At 49.9% G+C, this 19,235-nt stretch overlaps 10 protein-coding genes and 1 non-coding gene across 11 annotated transcripts; 6 read left to right on the forward strand and 5 right to left on the reverse strand.

The window, feature by feature from the left end:
• Positions 1-100: 100 nt before the first annotated feature.
• Positions 101-2,236, reverse strand: BABINDRAFT_30660 (putative tRNA 4-demethylwyosine synthase; the record flags this gene model as incomplete). Its single annotated transcript, XM_019131497.1, has 2 exons — positions 101-1,344; positions 1,408-2,236. 2 exons carry the CDS (start codon positions 2,234-2,236, stop codon positions 101-103), a joined length of 2,073 nt encoding a protein of 690 aa, XP_018988179.1.
• Positions 2,237-3,723: 1,487 nt separating this feature from the next.
• On the forward strand, positions 3,724-4,731 carry BABINDRAFT_164586 (phosphatidylglycerol phospholipase; the record flags this gene model as incomplete). The annotated part of the gene is made up of 1 exon (XM_019130267.1): positions 3,724-4,731. One exon carries the CDS (start codon positions 3,724-3,726, stop codon positions 4,729-4,731), a length of 1,008 nt encoding a protein of 335 aa, XP_018988180.1.
• A 917-nt stretch (positions 4,732-5,648) lies between these two features.
• On the forward strand, positions 5,649-5,721 carry BABINDRAFT_t23. Its single transcript has one exon. It is a non-coding gene; the product is annotated as a tRNA-Ala (tRNA).
• A 261-nt stretch (positions 5,722-5,982) lies between these two features.
• Positions 5,983-7,432, forward strand: BABINDRAFT_159350 (uncharacterized protein). The gene has a single exon (XM_019127602.1). It carries the CDS (start codon positions 6,029-6,031, stop codon positions 7,382-7,384), a length of 1,356 nt encoding a protein of 451 aa, XP_018988181.1. The 5' UTR covers positions 5,983-6,028; the 3' UTR covers positions 7,385-7,432.
• A 403-nt stretch (positions 7,433-7,835) lies between these two features.
• Positions 7,836-9,315, reverse strand: HSE1 (ESCRT-0 subunit protein). Its single transcript, XM_019127603.1, has one exon. The coding sequence runs from the start codon at positions 9,256-9,258 to the stop codon at positions 7,855-7,857; it is 1,404 nt and encodes a 467-aa protein (XP_018988182.1). The 5' UTR covers positions 9,259-9,315; the 3' UTR covers positions 7,836-7,854.
• A 180-nt stretch (positions 9,316-9,495) lies between these two features.
• Positions 9,496-10,745, forward strand: VPS2 (ESCRT-III subunit protein). Its single transcript, XM_019127604.1, has one exon. It carries the CDS (start codon positions 9,837-9,839, stop codon positions 10,515-10,517), a length of 681 nt encoding a protein of 226 aa, XP_018988183.1. The 5' UTR covers positions 9,496-9,836; the 3' UTR covers positions 10,518-10,745.
• Positions 10,746-10,932: 187 nt separating this feature from the next.
• Positions 10,933-11,612, forward strand: MRP17 (mitochondrial 37S ribosomal protein bS6m). Its single transcript, XM_019127605.1, has one exon. The coding sequence runs from the start codon at positions 10,978-10,980 to the stop codon at positions 11,347-11,349; it is 372 nt and encodes a 123-aa protein (XP_018988184.1). The 5' UTR covers positions 10,933-10,977; the 3' UTR covers positions 11,350-11,612.
• Positions 11,613-11,772: 160 nt separating this feature from the next.
• On the reverse strand, positions 11,773-13,492 carry AUR1 (inositol phosphorylceramide synthase). Its single transcript, XM_019127606.1, has one exon. It carries the CDS (start codon positions 13,322-13,324, stop codon positions 11,891-11,893), a length of 1,434 nt encoding a protein of 477 aa, XP_018988185.1. The 5' UTR covers positions 13,325-13,492; the 3' UTR covers positions 11,773-11,890.
• Positions 13,493-14,328: 836 nt separating this feature from the next.
• On the reverse strand, positions 14,329-16,877 carry BABINDRAFT_159356 (protein kinase activating protein). Its single transcript, XM_019127607.1, has 2 exons — positions 16,828-16,877; positions 14,329-16,778 (listed from the first exon to the last, which is right to left on the reverse strand). The coding sequence occupies exon 2, from the start codon at positions 16,749-16,751 to the stop codon at positions 14,403-14,405; it is 2,349 nt and encodes a 782-aa protein (XP_018988186.1). The 5' UTR covers positions 16,752-16,778; positions 16,828-16,877; the 3' UTR covers positions 14,329-14,402.
• On the forward strand, positions 16,830-17,429 carry BABINDRAFT_159357 (uncharacterized protein). The gene has a single exon (XM_019127608.1). The coding sequence runs from the start codon at positions 16,977-16,979 to the stop codon at positions 17,130-17,132; it is 156 nt and encodes a 51-aa protein (XP_018988187.1). The 5' UTR covers positions 16,830-16,976; the 3' UTR covers positions 17,133-17,429.
• Positions 17,430-17,972: 543 nt separating this feature from the next.
• On the reverse strand, positions 17,973-19,010 carry BABINDRAFT_164593 (deubiquitination module subunit; the record flags this gene model as incomplete). Its single annotated transcript, XM_019130268.1, has 1 exon — positions 17,973-19,010. The coding sequence occupies one exon, from the start codon at positions 19,008-19,010 to the stop codon at positions 17,973-17,975; it is 1,038 nt and encodes a 345-aa protein (XP_018988188.1).
• Positions 19,011-19,235: the final 225 nt, after the last annotated feature.

Here is a 19,235-nt window from a genome sequence, read left to right on the forward strand (position 1 = left end):
AAATTTTAATCGTTCTGAAATAATATACAATACAAGCAAACGCTTTCGCGAGCTCCCCCTAGATTCAATGAAATTCTTCAGTTCCAGGACCAAGAGGCATTTATGCTTCCGGTGGTGTTTCACCCTCAATAGAAACCTCTTCGATCTTTGATGCTTGAGCCTCTGCTTGAGCTTCTCTCGCCTTCTTATTCTTCAACTTCTCCTCCGTTCGGTTCCATTTCACGTCGTCTGGTCTGAACCCGCCTTCCTTACTCCCATAATACGCCCACTCTGGAGTCTCGGCCACGTAGTCCATGTCATTAAAGCTCTTGCCGCTCTTGAGCAACTCAAAGAACCGCTTATAATCAATGTGTGTGAACCACTTGCCGCCAATCTTGAACTTGGTGTCAGCCACCAAAATACAGCACGAATGAGCATGCTCCGCGGAGATCTCGTACGGCAAGCCACGTGCCTGTAAGTTGGCGGTCAAGGCCTCGACAAAGTTTTTGCACTCCTCGTAGAACGGGATGTTTTGCATCGTCAACGGATTCCCGTTACCAGCAGAAGAGCCACAGAAGGTGGCACCTTTAATTTCAATCTGCGACGGACGGCCTCTCTCCACCAACTCCGCGTACTCATTAATATCCTCCATGTTGAAGTCCTTGACTAAGGTCAAGCGGAACACGGTGCGCTGGTCCGCTTGAGTAGTGCGCAAGATGTCAAGACACTTGTTTAAGCGCTCCCAGAAGTCCCTATTCAACGGCCTGTCAACCTTTTTCAAGCTGTCCTTGGTAGGAGCATCGATGGAGACATACAATTGGGTGACCTTACTCATGGCCGCAAGCTGCTCCGGATGTTGGGCGTTACACACCAAGAAGGAACTAATGTCTTCGTTGTGTAACAACTCCACAAAGTCGTTGATGTATGGATAGAAGATTGGCTCGCCTACAAGCGACAATGCACAATGCCTGATCTGGAACGCCTCGGCGAATCGGTCGGCCTGTACCCCGGGAACCCCACGCATCTGCTTGATCTTCGAGTAGTGCCCCGCCTTTGCGCCGTCAAACACAACCTGGGCCGAATCGAGCTCCCAGCGCCACTTGTCGCGCGCTACGGGGTTTGTCCCGTGGCGCCAGCAAAACACGCACTTGTTTGAGCACGCTAACGATGGCGTCGTTTCCATGCACAAATGGGACTGAATCCCGTAGAACGCGTATTTGTAGCATGACCCACGGCCTCTGAGCGCGGATTTGGTCCAGCGGCACAACTTGACCCCGGAGTGTGACCCCACAATGGTATACCCCTGTTTGGTCAAGGTTTTGTAGGTTGGCGAGTCTTTGGCCACCATTTCCTTCTTTTCAAGCGCTTGGCCTCTGTCCCTGGATGTCGTAAACGCCTTACTGCTATCGCCAACATTAGTGTTAACACTGTCGTTGTCACTGGCCATGTAGTTGCCCATGTCTTCCACGTCCACTAGGGTGTCCGCGTCTTCTCCCACGTTGTCGTAGTCGTACTCCTCGTCGCTGGCGTCGTCGCCATCCACATACACAAGCTCCTCGTCCTGAACGGTATCAGCCAAAAGCCTGTTCCATTCCTCGAATCCGCTGTCGCCCTTGTATTTCATGCACACCTGGCCGAGCGGAAAGATCCGTCTGGCCCCGAGCTTGGCGAGGTACTTATCGGCAATCTTGGCCTGGTAGCAGAACTTCTCGGGGTACGACTCCGCATCGCCTAGCCCCAAGACGGCAAACCCGGCGAGCTTCGCAAGCGGGTAAGAATCGATGCGGAAGTCCTGGATGGTGTCGAGAAGCGTCTCCAAGAAGTAGTCGATCGGTGAGTCCATTTCGTATGACGGAAGGATCAACACGTAAACGGTACCAGCGGAGTTAGCCTCAGCCTTCGGGGTGTTCTGGAAGTATTCGTCCAAATCATCCACGTCGTCGTCCAAGCTCATGAGGCGACGCTGGATACCGAGCTCCGCCAACCTCACTCCCAAGTCCTTTGCCGCACGCAAGGACGATCCGGTAAGCGAGGAATAGAAAATGATGTAGTTCGATTGCATCAAGTTGGACTTTGTCATCACGGTCTTTTCCGCCGGTTTGGCAGTTTTAACCGGAGCCGTGGCCTTGAAGACCTTCGGCGCGCGCTTAGCCTTTTTCAACGGCACCGGGGCGAGTGCCACACCCGCAACAGCTGCCACAAGCGCTTCGTTCACCGCGGCCGGCGTTTTTGGCTGGAACGCAGAGGTAAAGTCCATCGCGAGATCGTCGATAAGCTGTCCGCTGCGATACTGCAACGCCTTTACCTTGCACACGCAGTTGTCGCCATCGGTCACTGGCGACTTGCAATTTCCGCAGGAGACCTTTGGGATGACCGGTTCTGGGGGGATGCATTGGCCCTTACAGCTTGGATCGGGCTTGACCGACAGGTGATCTGTCTGGGCGGTCTGAATTTGGTCTTGCGATGCAAGGAAGTACAATGTGGCCGCCAAAAGCGCAACCGTCCATCTTCCTCCGGAGAAAAGATACACCACTAACGCAATAGTCACGTAAACAGAAGTCGCAGCCATGGTGTGTTTAGTAAGAAGGCTTTTTGTGGATAAATATTTTTCATCTTGCAGAATAAAAATGCGAAAAAGAGATGCATTAATAGTGCACGTGACACATACCATGATGATGCCATTGGTTAGCAGACTGGATAACTTTAAAGCGCAGGTTAAGCGTTGGAATAGCATAAATGAAGGGAATAATATGCTACGATGACTATAGCTTGGCCGCTGCAACAAGCTCCGTGGCATCGGTGAGTCACAATATCTGATGGCTGTAGAGTATCAAACTTTGAAATAGGAAAGGACAGCTCGGGAAAATGGAATTAATTTAAAACTAGGGAAATTCGAATCTCGTATAGAGGGCATACCACTGTTGCTTGAAATAAAAAATACACATTATCGGTTTAAAAAGGTTAAATTAGAATTGAGTTGAAGCTGATGGTTGTCTAGTGAGTACCTGGTCGTACAAACCATGCTCGCGTGCTGATACTATCAATATAGATTCTGGGGTTGTCAAAAATAGCTAGTCATTCCAGTGTAAGCATACGAGGGATCTTGTTCGACGCTGAAGACGGATTGTATAGTGAAGAGACATATTACAGAGGGCCACACTTAGTTTAAGAGCAGACCTCTTCGAAGGAATGATATATTATATTCGCGTAGTATATAAATCCAACAATAATACACCCGTGACTGTTAAGATCTATGCATCTTAGGTGTTATCAGAATATCAGTGCCTTCACGGAATAGCCTCTTAGTGCTCCGACGGAATAGTCTCATGGTGTTCCGCCGGAGTCACCCTATGGCACTCCGAAGATTCAAGCTTTGCGCCTTGTTGTTTAGCCGATCTATGGGTCTGGTGTCCTTTGCAGGACATGCAGATCACTTTTCTTTTTTACACCTCCTTTTACTAATAAACTAGACCCGTACATCCCGCTCTGTAATGCGACCCCGCTTCTCGCGGCGCTTCAGAAAACGTGCGTCGCCACACAGTAAGATTTCCATCGAGTCTCAACTTCAGCCATTCGTCATCCACAGCCCCCTCTTCCCCACACCATGCCCCGAGAACTTTGCACTATCCCTACTTTTATCCCATTGTAAAACCCGTCCCAATGATATTTAAACTCGGTTATACCGCTCAGTTTATAAACCTTTTTCGCCGATCTTCGTTTACCCCAAACTTTACCCGCGCCGCCATGTCTTCCACGCCTAGGGTCATTGGCCACAGAGGCTTCAGACTGATGTTTCCGGAAAACACGCTATTAGCATTCAACGAAGCCATCAAGAGCGGCTCCACGCTCATCGAGACCGATGTCCAGATGTCGAAGGACGGCGTGATTGTCATATCCCACGACCACCAGACCAACAGAAGCTTTGGCGAGCCATTGATCATCCAGGATGTCAACTACGCCGAGTCTTTACTGGCGCTCAAGACAGTGGCAGAACCGCGCGAGTCGATTCTCACCTTTGCCAGATTGTTGCAATGGGCCATCAAGAAGCATGAGGACAACGTGCCTGTCAAGTTCATGTTGGATATCAAGCCGGTCAACAACCCCAAGATCGTCTCTGTGATTCTTGAGAACCTCGCAAAGACCGGCAAGTCGTTGGACTATTGGCACGACAAGATCATTTTCGGCTTCTGGACCGAGCCGTACCTCCGCTATGCCCACGAACACCACGCCGAAGACTTGGCTCTGTTTGAGAAGTTGATCATCTCTGTCTCCCCTGCGATTGTCGCTGACTTGCTCGAGGTAGTGGATACGCTTCCTATGGTTGGCAGAACCAAGTTCAAAATTGATTCCGTCTCATTGTTGTTCATAAGCACCTGTGGCCCGCAATTTCCTGGCTACTTCCGCGAGTACAAGAGACGTGGTATCAACTTGTACACCTGGACGGTCAACGCCGCCGAAGATGCCTCTTGGTCGTGCAGGTTGGGTGTTTCTGGCATAATCACCGATAACGTGGACGCCATCAGAGACGCGGTCCAAAGCGGAAAAATGCGGGAGCCGGTACAGGACAACGTCTTGGAGCCGTACCTCTTTCCATCATTACTCACAAGCCAGGGAGTTCGGAAATACGGCAGATTCTGTACCTTCAAGGTGTTTGAGAGCATCAAGTACTATAATCTTTCCGGTGTCGGTGTGGGACCGTACAATATTGGGGCCGCCATTCATGGGGTTTCGCGTGCTTTTGGTGTGATTTAAAAGTTTTTATTTAGTTTACGTTTTTACTTTAGATTATATTTCTACAATGTCTGGCATTGCTACGTTTTTACCTTTCCATTGGTGACAAACGGGAAAGGCTTTGGAGTGAACTAGAGAGGTCCGGTAGCTTGTGGAGAACAAAGCGGATGTGGTGTGTAAATTTGAAGAGTTGAGAGGGAAGATGCTACGGGTATCGGCTTCTATGGTTACCGTAGTAGACATTGTTCTATGGTACGGATCTTCCAATAGTGTGAGCTCATTCATAGATGGTGTACCCACACTTTTTAAAGTCCCGACTGAACACTTCCATGTATACGCGACAAGGTGATGCACTAGCCTAGATCGACCAATGTATGTGGTATTGGTCGACTGTGGAGAATTAATTTTATCTCTACTACACCACACTCCTAATTACTGTGAGATTGGTATACAACTTTTCCTTGTTTCTGGTGTTTATCGGCACTCAGCAAGGAGCACTATGAAAGAAAAAAGTTTCTGTGCTTTAAATAGGCTATATATTCAATCTCACTATGCCAAGGTTCCGGCACCTGTTGAGGTTCTAGTCAGAGGATTACAATCAGTCATTGACTCACAGGTTACTATCACGATCTTCCACAAGAGTAAAGATATTTTAACCTATATATACCCTATCAGAGGGAAACAATTAGTAATACAACATAAGAGCCAGACGCTTATTGGTATTTATCTTTTAAGAATTAGCGGTACCAAACTTGCCTTACTTAAGAACAAGTAAATTATTTGAAATATTAATCACTATTTATTGTTTATGCAAAGAGGTCAACTTCGCGTTCAGGTCATTCTCCTGATTTTCAATCGCTTGCGTAGAACCCTTCTCGCACTCTTTCTTAGATTTCCAGGCACGTGCATCTAAACCCATTCTCTCTCACATTATAATTGGGAGTGTGGCGTAGTTGGTAGCGCGTCCGCTTTGCATGCGGAAGGTCTCTGGTTCGATCCCTGACTCTTCCATTATATTTTTGGTCTTTCCGCTTATTTTCTCTCAACTCTTATTAAACCAATTTTTTGGCCAACTTGATTTGCTCTCTCTAACGCTTAATAACCTTCAAATAGACGGCGAGGGTCACGCTCATAAAATACGGGGTTTAGAGTTTAGGTTTACAACGTCGCAAATGTCGTTATTTGTGCCACAGAAACTTTCCGGCGTCAAATTGCCTCTTGTACTTAACACCCGGGTATGTCTCTCCGATAAATTTATCTCGGTTATTTATCGGCCCTTAGTGCTATATTCGGTCCGGAACAGTTCAAGCGGTTTAATATGGTATCATGGGCCACCCTCACAAACAAATCAGGCTTCAAAGCTAGTCTCCAATTAATGAGTCCCATAGTTTACGTCAAGGGGGTCACCTCCCTTGAAAGGTCCCTCTCCAATGATTCGGTCTTGAGGGGTACGGTCATATTGAGCGTCACCAGGCCATTAAAGGTGTGGGACGTTCGTATCGGGTTTGAGGGGTACCAGGCGAAAGTTAAAGGCGATAACCAGAAGCTGCAACTTGAAGAGGTGACATTCAGAGGTGAGGAATGTTTGTGGAAGTTGGGCAGTGCACAGGGGTTTGATCCAGTTGTTGATTGCTGGGAAAGTATTTCATCCCTCAGAGAGGAGAATAACTGCGAATATCTCTCGCCTGGAAGTTACAGCTACCCGTTTCAGTTTGTCGTTCCTTCGGATACCCCAGAGACCCTTCTTACGGAGTATGGTGGTTATAGCTACAAAGCTGTCGCTCAGATAACGTATTTTGAAAAGTCCTTGAAGCGACATAAGACAATCAGCCAGCTGGTGGTGATTGTACGAACCCTCCAAGAAAACTCGTTGTTGGTCAACCAAGCGATTGTTTCGACTGGCGACTGGCGAGGCCTACTTCTGTACAGTGTCTCAGTGAGCAACAAATGCATTAAACAAAACTCCAGCGTCGGCGTTTCCATAAAGTTAGATGCAATCGTACCCGGCGGTTATAACGTATTCTCTGTGGTCATCTCATTGCACCAAACAATCAGATGTTCGGTTCACGGCATGCAAGACGAACTGGGCAAAGAGCAAGGGAGAAACTTTTACTCCAACACGACGTCGGTTAGATTGCGGAATCATTACTTGTCAAGGAACGATTTCCAGCCCGACGGTTCGGTGGATTTGCACTGGGAGTTGCCGATCAAGAAAATTATCGTGGATAATCAGACCTCAACCCCCCAGCCGCTATTTCCATACACCTTCCACAAAGCGCACGACACCATCAAGATCACACATGTGCTCAAGACCGCGGTGGTCCTCCAGCAGGTCAACGAGATCGACCCCGAGAGTGGTGCCAAGTTAAGGCCAATAGATCTTAACAGGGGGCTTGTAAAGGAGTGCTTTCCCGAATATCGATCTGGAAAAGTCCCAAGGCAGATAGTACCATATCGTAGTGTCACCTCGATGACACCGTCTGCCTCCACCCTGGCTGTCAACCAAAAGGTTGAGCTTACGTTGAGCGCACCGGTGGTTCTCCTTAGCAGTGATAGCTACGATTTGGTTCCACCCCCGTATGACGATGCATCGTATGACACGGTCTCGAGTAGCAGCTCATGGTTTAAGAGTATGCGCGAATCCGAGGCTATGCCTCCGAGCTACCTTGTTTAGCACGGCGTTTGGCCCTGGAAAATACCCCTTTGCTAAGATTAATAGTTTCTCCCATTGTAATTCTAATCGTAGATATAGTGTTAGAATTCTATAAGGGCAAAGAGCCTGGCCGTAGTCGGTACATCTGTTTGGAGCTGGGTATGTCGGCCCCGGTAAACTTGGTGAGACATCAGAAGTGTCTGTAACATGAGACATATGCGAATATTCGGTTACTCCAAGTCGCTCCCGTGAGACTCTTTGCCCCGATAGAACATGACAAGGGTTATCTGCTAGATCATAGGGCTTGTAGGTATTTGAAAGGTGAGACTTTTGGTGTCACCAATTACCTAGAATTAGTACCCTTCGTGTTCACGCATCGAGGTGCTTAACATTACTGTTTACAACTTGTAGCTGTGAATTAATATTTATGGTATTGGCAAGCGATACTTTTTGTACACACAAAAACTCTGTTCGTAAATCTCAAATATCGTTTACACAGGTGGGTACAGCGGAGGGTACAGAAATTGGTTGCTTTGTTGTGAGGTCTGTGGTGCATAACCCTGTGTCTGCCCTTGAGGCTGTTCCTGAGGTTGTGCCTGTTCTTGATACTGCGAGTACCACGGAGGCTGGGCTTGCGGAGCGGTGGGTAAGTAGTTCTCGGTAGCGGGATACGGCGACCTCCCAAACTGGGGCTGGGGGTAGAAGTGCTGTTGCTGTTGTTGTTGTTGCTGCTGTCTCGCCTTCTCCTGCTCCTCTGCCTGCCTTTTTGTAAATTCGCGTTCGCTCTTCAACAACATCTGGTTGACGCTCACCAACTCCTGCTTCTGGTTCTCATACTTGGACAACCTTTCCGCCACAAACGGCTGCGATTTGACTAGCTTGGCATACATCTCGTCGATCCGGGCTGAGTTCTGGGTTCCACCCGCAGTGGTGGCATGTGTCAACATGTGGATGAGCTCGTCCACCTCCAGCATCATCCTCCCATTTTGCAACACATCGTCCTCCTCGCGCAACTCGCGCTGTTCCTGCTCCGGCGTCGCTTTGTAGATGGGTACCACGTAGTTTAGCGGGAAAATACCCTGTTTTCCGTTCAACGTGCCCTGCCACCAATCCTTGTAGATTGGCTTTAAGACGTGGATCACGTCACCCTTGTCAAACGATAGTTCATCTGGCTCATTGGAGGCTAGGGAGTAGAGGGCTTTGACCTTGGTAATCTTCGGGGGCGTCTGCTGCTGTGGAGCTTGTGGAAGGTTTTTATCTAAACCGGATGCCGGATGCTGGCCCTCAAAGCTGTTTTGACGGTGCTGAGCCTTCGGTGACTCGAATTCTTGGAGAGATAACTGCAACACCCGGTTCAATTCCTCCTCCTCCCGACGCTGGTCCTCTGACAACTTGCTTTTCAGCGGCTTAGCCGGGGCACTGAATATCGAATCAGATTCCCCATCGGCATACGCCAACCCGGGATACTTTTGGAACAACTTCTTGTGGAACTTGACCAACGGCTTGTGGAGCGACGGGTCGTTCCTGATGCTCGCCGACTCTGTCATCTTCCCCACAACATCCACCACCTTGGTTTTGACGCTGTTGTGCACCTTGGGGTTTTTCATCAACTTTGCCTTCAACACCTTGTCCAAGAAGTCCTCCGAGCTGATTTGCTGGTTGAATCGCGAGCCACAGTTCTCCGAGCATGCGAGAATGAGGTTGAGCGTCCGCATGAGAACGTTGCCGTTGGGAGGAGAGAGCGATAATCGCTGGGTGAGGAGCTCCACCGCGCGCGCCGCGTTCTTCTCCGGCGAGCTGTTGATTTCATCAACCACTTCGAAGCTAAGCGACCAATCGTCGCTGGTAAGCGAGGCATCTGTCGCATTGTTAATGAGCTTCGGTAATTCGGACATCACTTGCGGTATTGCTGTTTGGTCCAATGAGACACCGTGGTGGTTAGGTAATGGATTTCAGGGGCAAAGGGTCTTTATCGTTTTGATGGCGTCGATTAGGCTGTGCCAGAAAAAGTCCGGCATGCATGTGGCGCTTAGCTCTGTTTTCTCCAGTCCTAGCGTATCCTTGATATTCATTATTATACAACCCCCCTTTTACAGGCAAGCCTTGTCTAAGTAAACAAAAAGCCTCCAGGACCGTCTGGTGCTACTTAGCATGAGACGGAGATGGGAAAGGTGTACAACTCCTTTGTCGGTACTGCCCTACGCACTAAGCTCCACCGTTCATGATTACTTAGATCCACCGCACACTTTCTATAAAAATTGAAACAATTCCCCGGTAAGGATAAAACTAGCTTCTCAGACTGCTCAAATCACCTCGCGGGAGGTGTGGTTCCCCGGGTATGATTGACCTCCTTATCATTGATGGTAGTATCCTGTATATAATCACTCAGCAACTCCGGGATAATCCTGCAATTCGAGTATTAGATAGCTGTGCAATCTATCCCGCCACCTTCAACCCCCGTCACTAACGCACCATGTCTCAGTTATTTGAATGGGCGTTTGGTAAGCGGTTAACCCCGCAGGAACAACTCCGCAAGAACCAGCGGTCGTTGGATAAGGCGCAACGCGAACTCCAGCGCGAAATTACAAAGCTCCAGCAGCAGGGCAAGGGTTTGCAAACGGCGATCAAGAAATCCGTCAAGCTGGGCGAGCCGGGCACGGCAAAAATCCAGGCCAAGGACCTCATCCGTACCAATCGTCAGGTGACCAAGTTCATGCAGTTGAAGACGCAGTTGCAGACTATTTCGTTGCGGATCCAGGCCACCAGATCCACCACCGCCATGTCGCTGTCCTTAACGGAGGCTACGCGGCTTCTAAACGGAATTAACCGAACCACCAACTTTCCCCAGCTCTCCAAGATCATCCAGGAGTTTCAGAAGGAGAATGAAATGATGGACTATAAGAACGAGATGATGGACGACATCATGGATGACGCCATTGGTGATGAAATGGAAGATGAGGACGAAGAGGCGGACGAGTTGGTGAATAAAATTATCGATGAGTTGGACGTTGACATGAATACCAAATTGAATGCGACTCCGAACGACATTAAGGTAGCAGTTGCTGAAGAGGCGGGGCCCCAGATGCAAGCTGTAGGGGGAGATCCTGCGGATGACGATCTACAGGCGCGGTTGGATAGTCTCAAGAGGGGATGAGCCCTGGGGGGGCAGGAATTCTTATCATATCTGGAAGTTAGTAAGCTGGATGTTTATCTTTACAAGGAATCTCTCTGTTTACGTTATTTTAATGGCTCCACGATGTAGAAAAGACGGGAGGACAAATCAGAGATATATTATGGCTGCTGGGGCATTTAACCGGTCCAACTTGGGGGCCTGGTTATATAACGTAGGTCATTTTTAGTTGCCTTATAGATGAACAAGTGGGATCCTTCAGTATGACAACCATTGGTTATCACTGCCCATGAATAGTTTTATTTTCTCCAGTCATAAGCCCTTGTTTTTCCCTCAGAGGCTAGCGCTTTCTGATCCGCACATGGTAGTGCGCATGCAAGTTTTCGCTGAAGAAACGGTTTAGTCTTTAGTGCTATACGAATTTTTCACAAGCCGGTCAGAGAAGTGTATAAATCGGGATTCTTTGCCAGCACGCCCTTCCAAAATGCTTTATGAACTAGTCGCCTTAACCCGTATCTCTTCCCCTCTCCACTTGAACCAAGAGGCGAAACAGGTTGCCAACACCATCGGGAAGTTGATTATCGAGAACAGAGGTGTGGTGCGAAAGGTGTACAGCTTGGGTGCCAAGCCGTTGCCTAGAATCGTCAAGAAAGAAAACGAAAAGCACTTCCAGTCGTACAACTTTATGATGTTGTTTGACGCCTCCTCCAGTGCGTCTTCCGAAGTGGCCAGGGCCATGAAGGCCGATCCGAGAGTCATCAGGGGGAACATCATCAAGGTCCAGAAGGAAAACGACTTCTTCACCAACCAGTTCTCCATCGACAGAGTCGCGGACCCATCCAAGAGATACACCTAACCCCTTGCTTCTTCTGCTGGTCTGGCCAGCAACAGCTTTTGAAGCCTCACCATCTGAGTACGGCCCTCATGGCCGGTCCCATAAGCCGATAGTGCCCCTCGTCTCGTATATAGCTTCGCTTGCTTTTCTCCCTGTATAGTTTATGATAAATCTGAAAGTAGACGTGTAGCGGGATAAATTGGCCTTTGGAAGTTTGTAAACTATACCCAGTAGAAAGTAGGGGATCTAAGCGGTTTGTGGCAATTTTATCAAAAGCCCAGGTCTAAGGGTGTTTACAATGGAAATGCTTCTGCCACAACTACAACGTTTCTACTTCATAGGTTATGAAACTAGTGAACATTAGATTACGTAAGAGTAGCTTATAAACATATAGAGAAATGTAGACAAGCGGATTAAAAATTAATGGCATGGAGCCGGGAGAACGTCACTTGTATGTGGTGCGTATTTTTGCTTTCATTTGGCACAAAGACCAGGAGGTTGGAAGGTAGTACATTATTGGGTATGCCAAGAAAGCAGGAGAATTATGAAGGGGTAGGAGAGTTTATCTCTTGGAAGGAGCACCGGCTCTGGAGCTACTGGCTCTTTCGGAATCAAACATTTCGTCTAAAGACGTATTCGAGGACGAAGAGGCCATTCTGGAGTCGTCCTCCTCATCAAAGACGGAAGGGGTTTCAGGGCGAGACACCAGGGCCTCGTCGTCAACAATTGGTAATAAATGGGCAGACCTCACAGACGAAGAGGCAACCTTGGAGATAGCAGCAGGAGCCGTGAGGACTACGGAGGAAGAGTTATTGCGGGAAATAATGTGGGAGCCCATTTCGAACACAGGGGCTTCAAACAAGGTAGGGTTGCTGGAGGACGCCTCCATGGATTGCATCTCAACGTCTTCGCGGCCGTAGCCAAGGTAAGCCAATGGGTCAACCTCCTTGTAGTTGATCCACTCCACAGTGGCGTATGACCAACGGCAGAATTTGGTGGCGTCGACAACCGGTAAGTTGGTGTATCTGGTGTAGTGGAACACCAAGAAGGACAAACACACACCGGCCATCAAGTCAATGAAGTAGTGGTGGGTCAAGTACATTGTACTCCACCACAACAAACCGATGTACCCCCACCAGATAGGCGCCAAGCGCGGAAACAACCAGGTCATGAACAAAGCATCCATGGAGGCACACCCCGAGTGTAAGGATGGGAAAGCGCCAAATACCAATGGAGAGTTCTTGAAGGTGGTGGTGTACATGTCAACGCCGAACAAGGCATCGACTCTGGACAATCCACCAGCTGAACCGTCCATGGAGTAGTTGGCTGGCTCTAAACCGTGCAAGTTCTTGTACCAAGGAGGAGCAGCCGGGAAGAGTATTTGGATGAAAACACCCACCAAGTTCATGTAGCCAAAGGCAAAGCCGTACGATCTAAGCGAGGTTGGAGGACCAAACAAGAAAATTAACCCAGCCACCACAAACGGAGTGGTAAAGTGCAAGAAGCCGTACGGCAACCAAGCCAAGACATCCAAGAAAGACAACGTGAACGAAGCCAACACATCACTCAAATTATCGCCGTACAAAATGGTTTCCATGGCTGGAAGGAATTTGACGCTGATGCGAGGTCTCCATTCAGCTGGGATCTTGGACGACGAGAAATAGAACGCCAACCAGGCAAATATAGGTAACGCGGAGATGAAAAACTGGCTGGTGAAGGGGATAACACAGGCGGTGAAGAGGGCGGCAGACATGAGGAAACGAAAGATGACTGGGATAGGCAAGATAAAGAAGACCCAGGCAAAGACAATGAGAAGAAAGCCGTAGTGGATCTTTTCGCCGATTGTGAACTTGTAGTTTTTGAACTTGATGATTGACAACTTAGGGTCGAACTGGAGGTTCAAGTCGGCAATTGTGAGCGAGGGGGAGGGCTTTTCCAGGAGGAAGAAACGGTCGAAGAGGTCGACGGTCTTCTGGAGGGCTCTGGGTAACGTCATGTTATAGGAGGCAAAGTATTATAAGGGGGTTAGGTATGCAATTGTAATCGGGTAAGGTGGAATGACGGGTGGGCAGGGGCGAGTTTAGCGGGTGGTAGTCTCGGCGGCTAATGAAGTTTTGCTCGGCGGTTACGTTTCGTCTTGCTCAGCGGCTAATTGGGATACACGTGTTTTGGGACAGAAAAAAAGCGGATGAATGAAGAATGGAGATAACGCTGGAGCGGAACGTTGCGGATCGTTTATGTGCAACGGGTTTGGGGTTTTCCCTAGCTCTGATTTCTTTTTATTTTCGTACTGTTCTTGCCGTAATTTCTTTTTTGGTCGCGCACGAGGTTTTTGCCGGCTTGCGCGGACTGCGGTTTGCTATTCTGCTCATTTGTTTTTGACGCGGCCAAAAGCGGGAATTGTCCCGGCCGGGTCAATTATATCGTGGGCCCCACACGACACCATACAGTCGGCTTGCCTCGGCAACCGGGAGGAGGCTTCCGAAAGCAGGGCCCTTTGACTAAGCAGTGAAGAGGTTACGGATATTTTAGTCGCAAGGCTCGAGGTATCTGGCGTATGGTGCTAGTAGCTTGGTTCATTTTAATTTCCGGGTGGGATGTTTGCCTCCACTGGCCTAATACTAGAATCGAGTAGCTGAAAAATACTAGCTCCGTTGAATATATAGCTAAGGGTGAACTGGCCTTCCAGTGTGGCTGGCAGGGCCCTTCAGGCTTCCAACATCGTTTGGTTGCCTCGAAGTAGCATTCGGTAACGCTGCACCCGTATCTTCTTGAAAAGGGTTGATTTTTCAGACTTATTCTGGGGCTTCTCCGCAGGGTCTGGCTAAATGTTTTAAAGCTGCATATGCAACAATGGGCCATGCGTTGTAAGCCTCGTATGCTTAATATTCGGGTCGTCGCAACCAAAGGAATACTGCAAGCTGAGTCACATCGTCCAGGCATGGAGATTACTGAACAGCTCGAGGTACAGGTCTGGTGAAGCTCCACTAGCTCTGCCTGGAAAATTATACATTCAATCTTACCTTGTCAGCTTCGCAAGCCTGAAATTTATTTATACTTAAAACCTTGTGATACTACCTCGCCATGTCTTCAAACGCTTTGGCACCGGCACGGGTGACTCGGACCTTGCCTGCAGTCGGATTGGCGGCGGTGCGGACTCCTGGTTGGTGGTCCACCGACATTATCGGGGCCGATTCGTAGGAGATTTGCGTCGCTATAGGCACCGGGGCAGTATTCACGTTTCCCACGATGTTGGAGGCGGTGAAGCTCTCGATCTCTTCCAGGGCGACATTGTGCGAACCATTTGTGGGGGCGCTGACCGATTCCGCCGCTCTGCCGATAATCCGCCCCCAGTTTCGCTTGCTCCGGATTTGAGATGGCTGAGCTGATTTTTGAAGGGTGCTTTGGGCGGCTACTTCCACGGGCGGTGAGTCGGGGGGGATTATCAGTTGAAGTTGCTGAATATGCTGGCTTTGCTGGATTTTCGGAATTGATTCAATCTCTTTCATTCCTTCGCTGTCTGTATTTTCTATGATTCGCTGGTTTCCTTGAATTTCCTCAAACCCATGAATCTCCTCATCTTCAAGTCCTTGGATCTCCTCATTTTCCTCACGCCCTTGGATTTCTTCATTTTCTAATACTTGAATTTCTTCATTTTCATCCTCACCTCCATCTTGGATCCTCTGAATCTGACTTATTCCCTCGTCCTGTTCCATCTCGCTCCCTCTTGTCTCCGTTACTGATGCCTCTCTAAGGGATTCCGAGTCCGACTCCTGACTTTCCCCCGGCGGCGACGCAGACACAATCTTATTGGACAAGATTTTCATATACTCCATCAAATTCCTTGGCTGTTTGTAATGCTCAGGAGCGAAAATACACCAGTTCAGATTCATCAACGGAGGAAGTTTGCCCGTTTCCACCAAATCCCAGAGGTAGGCCACCGACACGATCGGAATCTTCCAGCGCTTCGCGGCGGTGATCTTGTTGCGGATCGAGTTTTTGCTGCTGTTGCCAAACACCTCGCCACACTCCACCACCTCGGGAAACCGTGTGTACTGGTAGAGCTCAGGCGACTGCTGACGCAACGTGGTGATGATAGAGATGTTGATGATGAGCAAGTCGCGCGACTCGGTGAGTGCCTCACAGAACTCGCAGCCTGCGATTCGCACGAGTCGTTCAATGTGCAAGAGTTCGATTCCTGAAAAGCCGCTGATGCACACTCGGTACGCCTTGGGACCGGCAGGCGTCTGGATATGTTTCAACGGCCGTCCCCACTTGTCCAAGCGCAACGCGCCGTAATGCAAGCTCCGTTCGATGAACCACTCAGTAACGAGCTCGATAGGGTGCTGCCCCAGAAGCTTGCCTTGATTGAGCAAGCCCTTGATGTCGTGCGGGAGCTTTCGGTAGTTGAGGCTGGTCGGGATAAGGAGGTAGTCGATCGTTGGCGGTTCTCTGTCATATTCGCTCGCGAGCGGGTTGAACGAGCGCTGGGGGAGGAGGTCTGAAAGCGACACAACCGTCCCATCGTGAGACCGGATTACTTTTGAGAGGGTTTGCTCCTGGTGCGGTTCAAACCCATAGACGGAGAACGCGGCGTTTGTGAAAATGTTTGGGGGATCGCTGGGACCTGGACTCACATCAAGGTCCGCGTCATGGTCCGCATTATGGTCCACATCCATACTCGCATCGCGACGCACCTTACGTGGGCTCTCAAGGCGAGACACTGGAACGTCCCACGCCGAGGTGTTCGCTGGTTTCGGCACACTCGCCCTTACCGCCGTATCCATGATCGACCCCCAGATATTCGGCGCGGCCGTCTTAAACCGTTTGTTGATCGCTGGCATCGCATTCTCCCCGCGATCAATCTCCGCGCGGCGTTTTGGCGCGTTCGACGTCTGGAGCGCAAGCTCCGCCCAAACTTTACATGCGTCTTTCCCGATATCCTCCGGGGCCACCTTGGAGACGTCATATGTGTCCATAGCGAGCATGGCCCCTCTTTTAAGCGAGTCCGCCACCCAGGACGGGTCTAATACCGGGATCTTCCACTCCACCGCCTTTTCGTACCGCTTGCCCTCGCGGGAGCTCGTCACAACGCACGAGTTACCCATGGTGAGCGAGTCGGTGACTTTCGCACCATGGCGCGCGAGCTGCGCGAGTATCGCGGGCTTATCCTCATCCACGCGCGACACACAGATCACGAGTCGCTCGAAGACGCCGAGCAAGAGGTTTTGCAAGTCGAGCGCCTCCGTGTCCGCGTCCGCGCCGCCCATCCACGCCTCGTAAACCTGGGTAATTGCCGCGGGACTGATAAAGTTCATGTCCGCACGCTCGCGCACGGAAAAGCGGTATTTATCGGTGGCGCGATCGCCGACGATGAGGTAGTTGACGTCGCTCATGAGGTGGCTGCAGTGCACACCACCCATAGATTTGATCTTATTGGCAAGCAAGGTCTGGAGGTTAGTATCAAGCTGGGAGGGGAGTAAGATTGCGAGCACATACTCGTAGGTCACTGGGCACCGAGGTGCAACAGAATTTGAGACCATGAAACGGTTTTGTAGACATATTGCTCGGTTGGTTGGGTAACGTTGAGTGGCAGAGCAGTACAGAGTGTTATAGGGTGCTTCCCCGGCCGAAAAACTTCTGTAGAGATGCAGGAGAAAGACGCGTCGCGACGCGTCGCACGTATTTACGCATGTCATACTTCTGCCGAGCGTAAAGAGGTGGAATTTAAAGGTGTAGCATTCGGAGTGGACCAGCTCTGTCGCTCCAACCGTGGCGGAACTTTGGAGAGTAGATGGTGCTAGTTGTGGGGTAAAAGGAAGAATCCATCTTTGGATGTAAACCCATCACAAATCCCAGGCTCTTGGAACATTCTGCAGGTGGCTAATCGCTACATGGGTGTGTTCTGTGGTATGTGCCAAAAACCTATCCCACTTTATGCTCTCTTTTTAACGTGTATTACCGGCAAGCGTTTTAGCTCGAGGAGTTTCCTTAATCTCAGATCTAACACTGTTCTTAAGCCTTCGAAAATCACGTGCAGCTGCTTCTATGGTTGTTCACCGACAATGTGACATAGGCTCTTTCAAAGGCGTAGTCAGATTACAGGGATATTGCATACAAAATATTTATTGGAAAACTGGGGTGCGATGTAATGTTAAACTGGACACCAAGCTGGTATAAACTTTATTGAGATGGGAATAGGCTTGCGTAGATGGGAGACCTCTCAGAGGAAGAAGGAATTATCCAGTGGTATAAGGATTCTTGCGGGTCGGTTTTGGTCGAAGCAAAGCGTTCCAAAATTACATTCACCTTAAGATTGCACTAAATCTATCGGTCAACTCATTAAAGGCGCAACCACCCAAAGGTACACCTGCCTTTGGGGAGAGCTCCACGGCCTCGCGGCCACCGTAGATGAAACTTCGTTGCAATATCCACCACAAACGCTTCACAATGTGGAGTCTCCCTGAGAAACGTGTTGCTTCAAAAAGCATCTCTAGACAACTCATGAAGTGCTTTGCATAATGGTACACTTCTGAAACTTCCAAACATACATCTTTGGTAAACAGATGTCTTGGATACTGCACAGGACATCCACGCCTGATGTCCCTCAAAACATTTCCCCCCCCCCCCCCTTTGGTTACCGTTTATTTTGGCTTTTGCACCCGCTGCGGCCCCTTCACATACACCCACTGCTGCTCCGGCGGCTTGTCCACGTCCAAAATTCCCACCCTTCCATGGATACTCCCCATACCATTGACCACCCCGCGCGGCAAGATCGCGCTCGCAAACATCTCGCGCATCCGCACAAACCGCGTCTTCATCCGGATTGGCGTGATCGTGTGACGCTCCAACGGATACGCAAGATTCTTGCCCAACCCCTCCAACACCTGGTGGGTCTCCTCATCCGGGTCTAGCGGCTCAAGCGATGCGGTCTCCATGTCGTCGCGTGCAGCCTGGGCCGCGGCCACTCCCGCAGCCATGCGTGCCTGATTTTTACGCTGGTACGCCAGCAACAACTGATCGTACGGCGCGGAGCGGCCGAGCACGGCGCGCTTTGCGCCCATCGAATGGGTTTTGCAGGTTAAAGAGCGCGCGCAGAATCCACCGTTCGGTAGTGGCACGCCGCACTGCTTCTCCACGTCGACGGGCCCTTTAACCTTCGGTGCGGCTTTTGGCTTCTCCTTTCGCGGTTTCTTGGGCTGCGGCGTGGCGGACGGATCCTTTACCTTTTTTGGCTTTTTGGGTTTTTTGGCTTTCGCGTCCGCGTCGGCGCTGGGCGTCGGCGCGTCGGACGCGAGCGCGGCGAGTGGGATGTCGTTATCCAGATCATCCAACTCAACCACCTTCCGCTTTTTGGGCGAGCTCTTTTTCTCCTTCTTCAAGAGGCAGTCGGTAATGTGCTTTGCGATATGGCTCGCGAGGATCGGGCGGTTGCAGTGGTTGCAGACGCGATAGTTCAACGGCGCCGCCAATGGATTCGTGCCAAGCTCATCCTGTGGCTCGCCGGCGTCTAAAAGGATCCCAAACTCCTTCCATGAGCCTTTGGGCTTTTCCTGATGGGTCTTGATATCTGAGAGGTTGAGCTCCTCGTCGTAGTCGGGTCCCAACGTCTGTAATATCTCGTCCGGCACGAGTGACTGGATTTCCTTGCGTTTATACCCCGGTGGAACGCTCTTAGACATGATGGTTCTGTGTGGGGGCGCGATGGTGGAGATGTTATCGCTGTTCGTTTACTACTTTACGCTACGTTTCTCGTCGACGAGAAAATTTCGCGTTGCGTTTTCGCGAACGGGCCTGACTCGAATTTCCAAAAAGCCCAGGAAGGGTAAATGTAGCCCGTTGGGGATATAACTATCAGGTATGCTCATCTCTTTAAATACCTCTAGATTTGATTGGATCTCTATAAA

The sequence above is a fragment of the Babjeviella inositovora genome, assembly GCF_001661335.1.
Source record: "Babjeviella inositovora NRRL Y-12698 unplaced genomic scaffold BABINscaffold_1, whole genome shotgun sequence".
NCBI classification, from domain to species: Eukaryota; Fungi; Ascomycota; class Pichiomycetes; order Serinales; genus Babjeviella; species Babjeviella inositovora.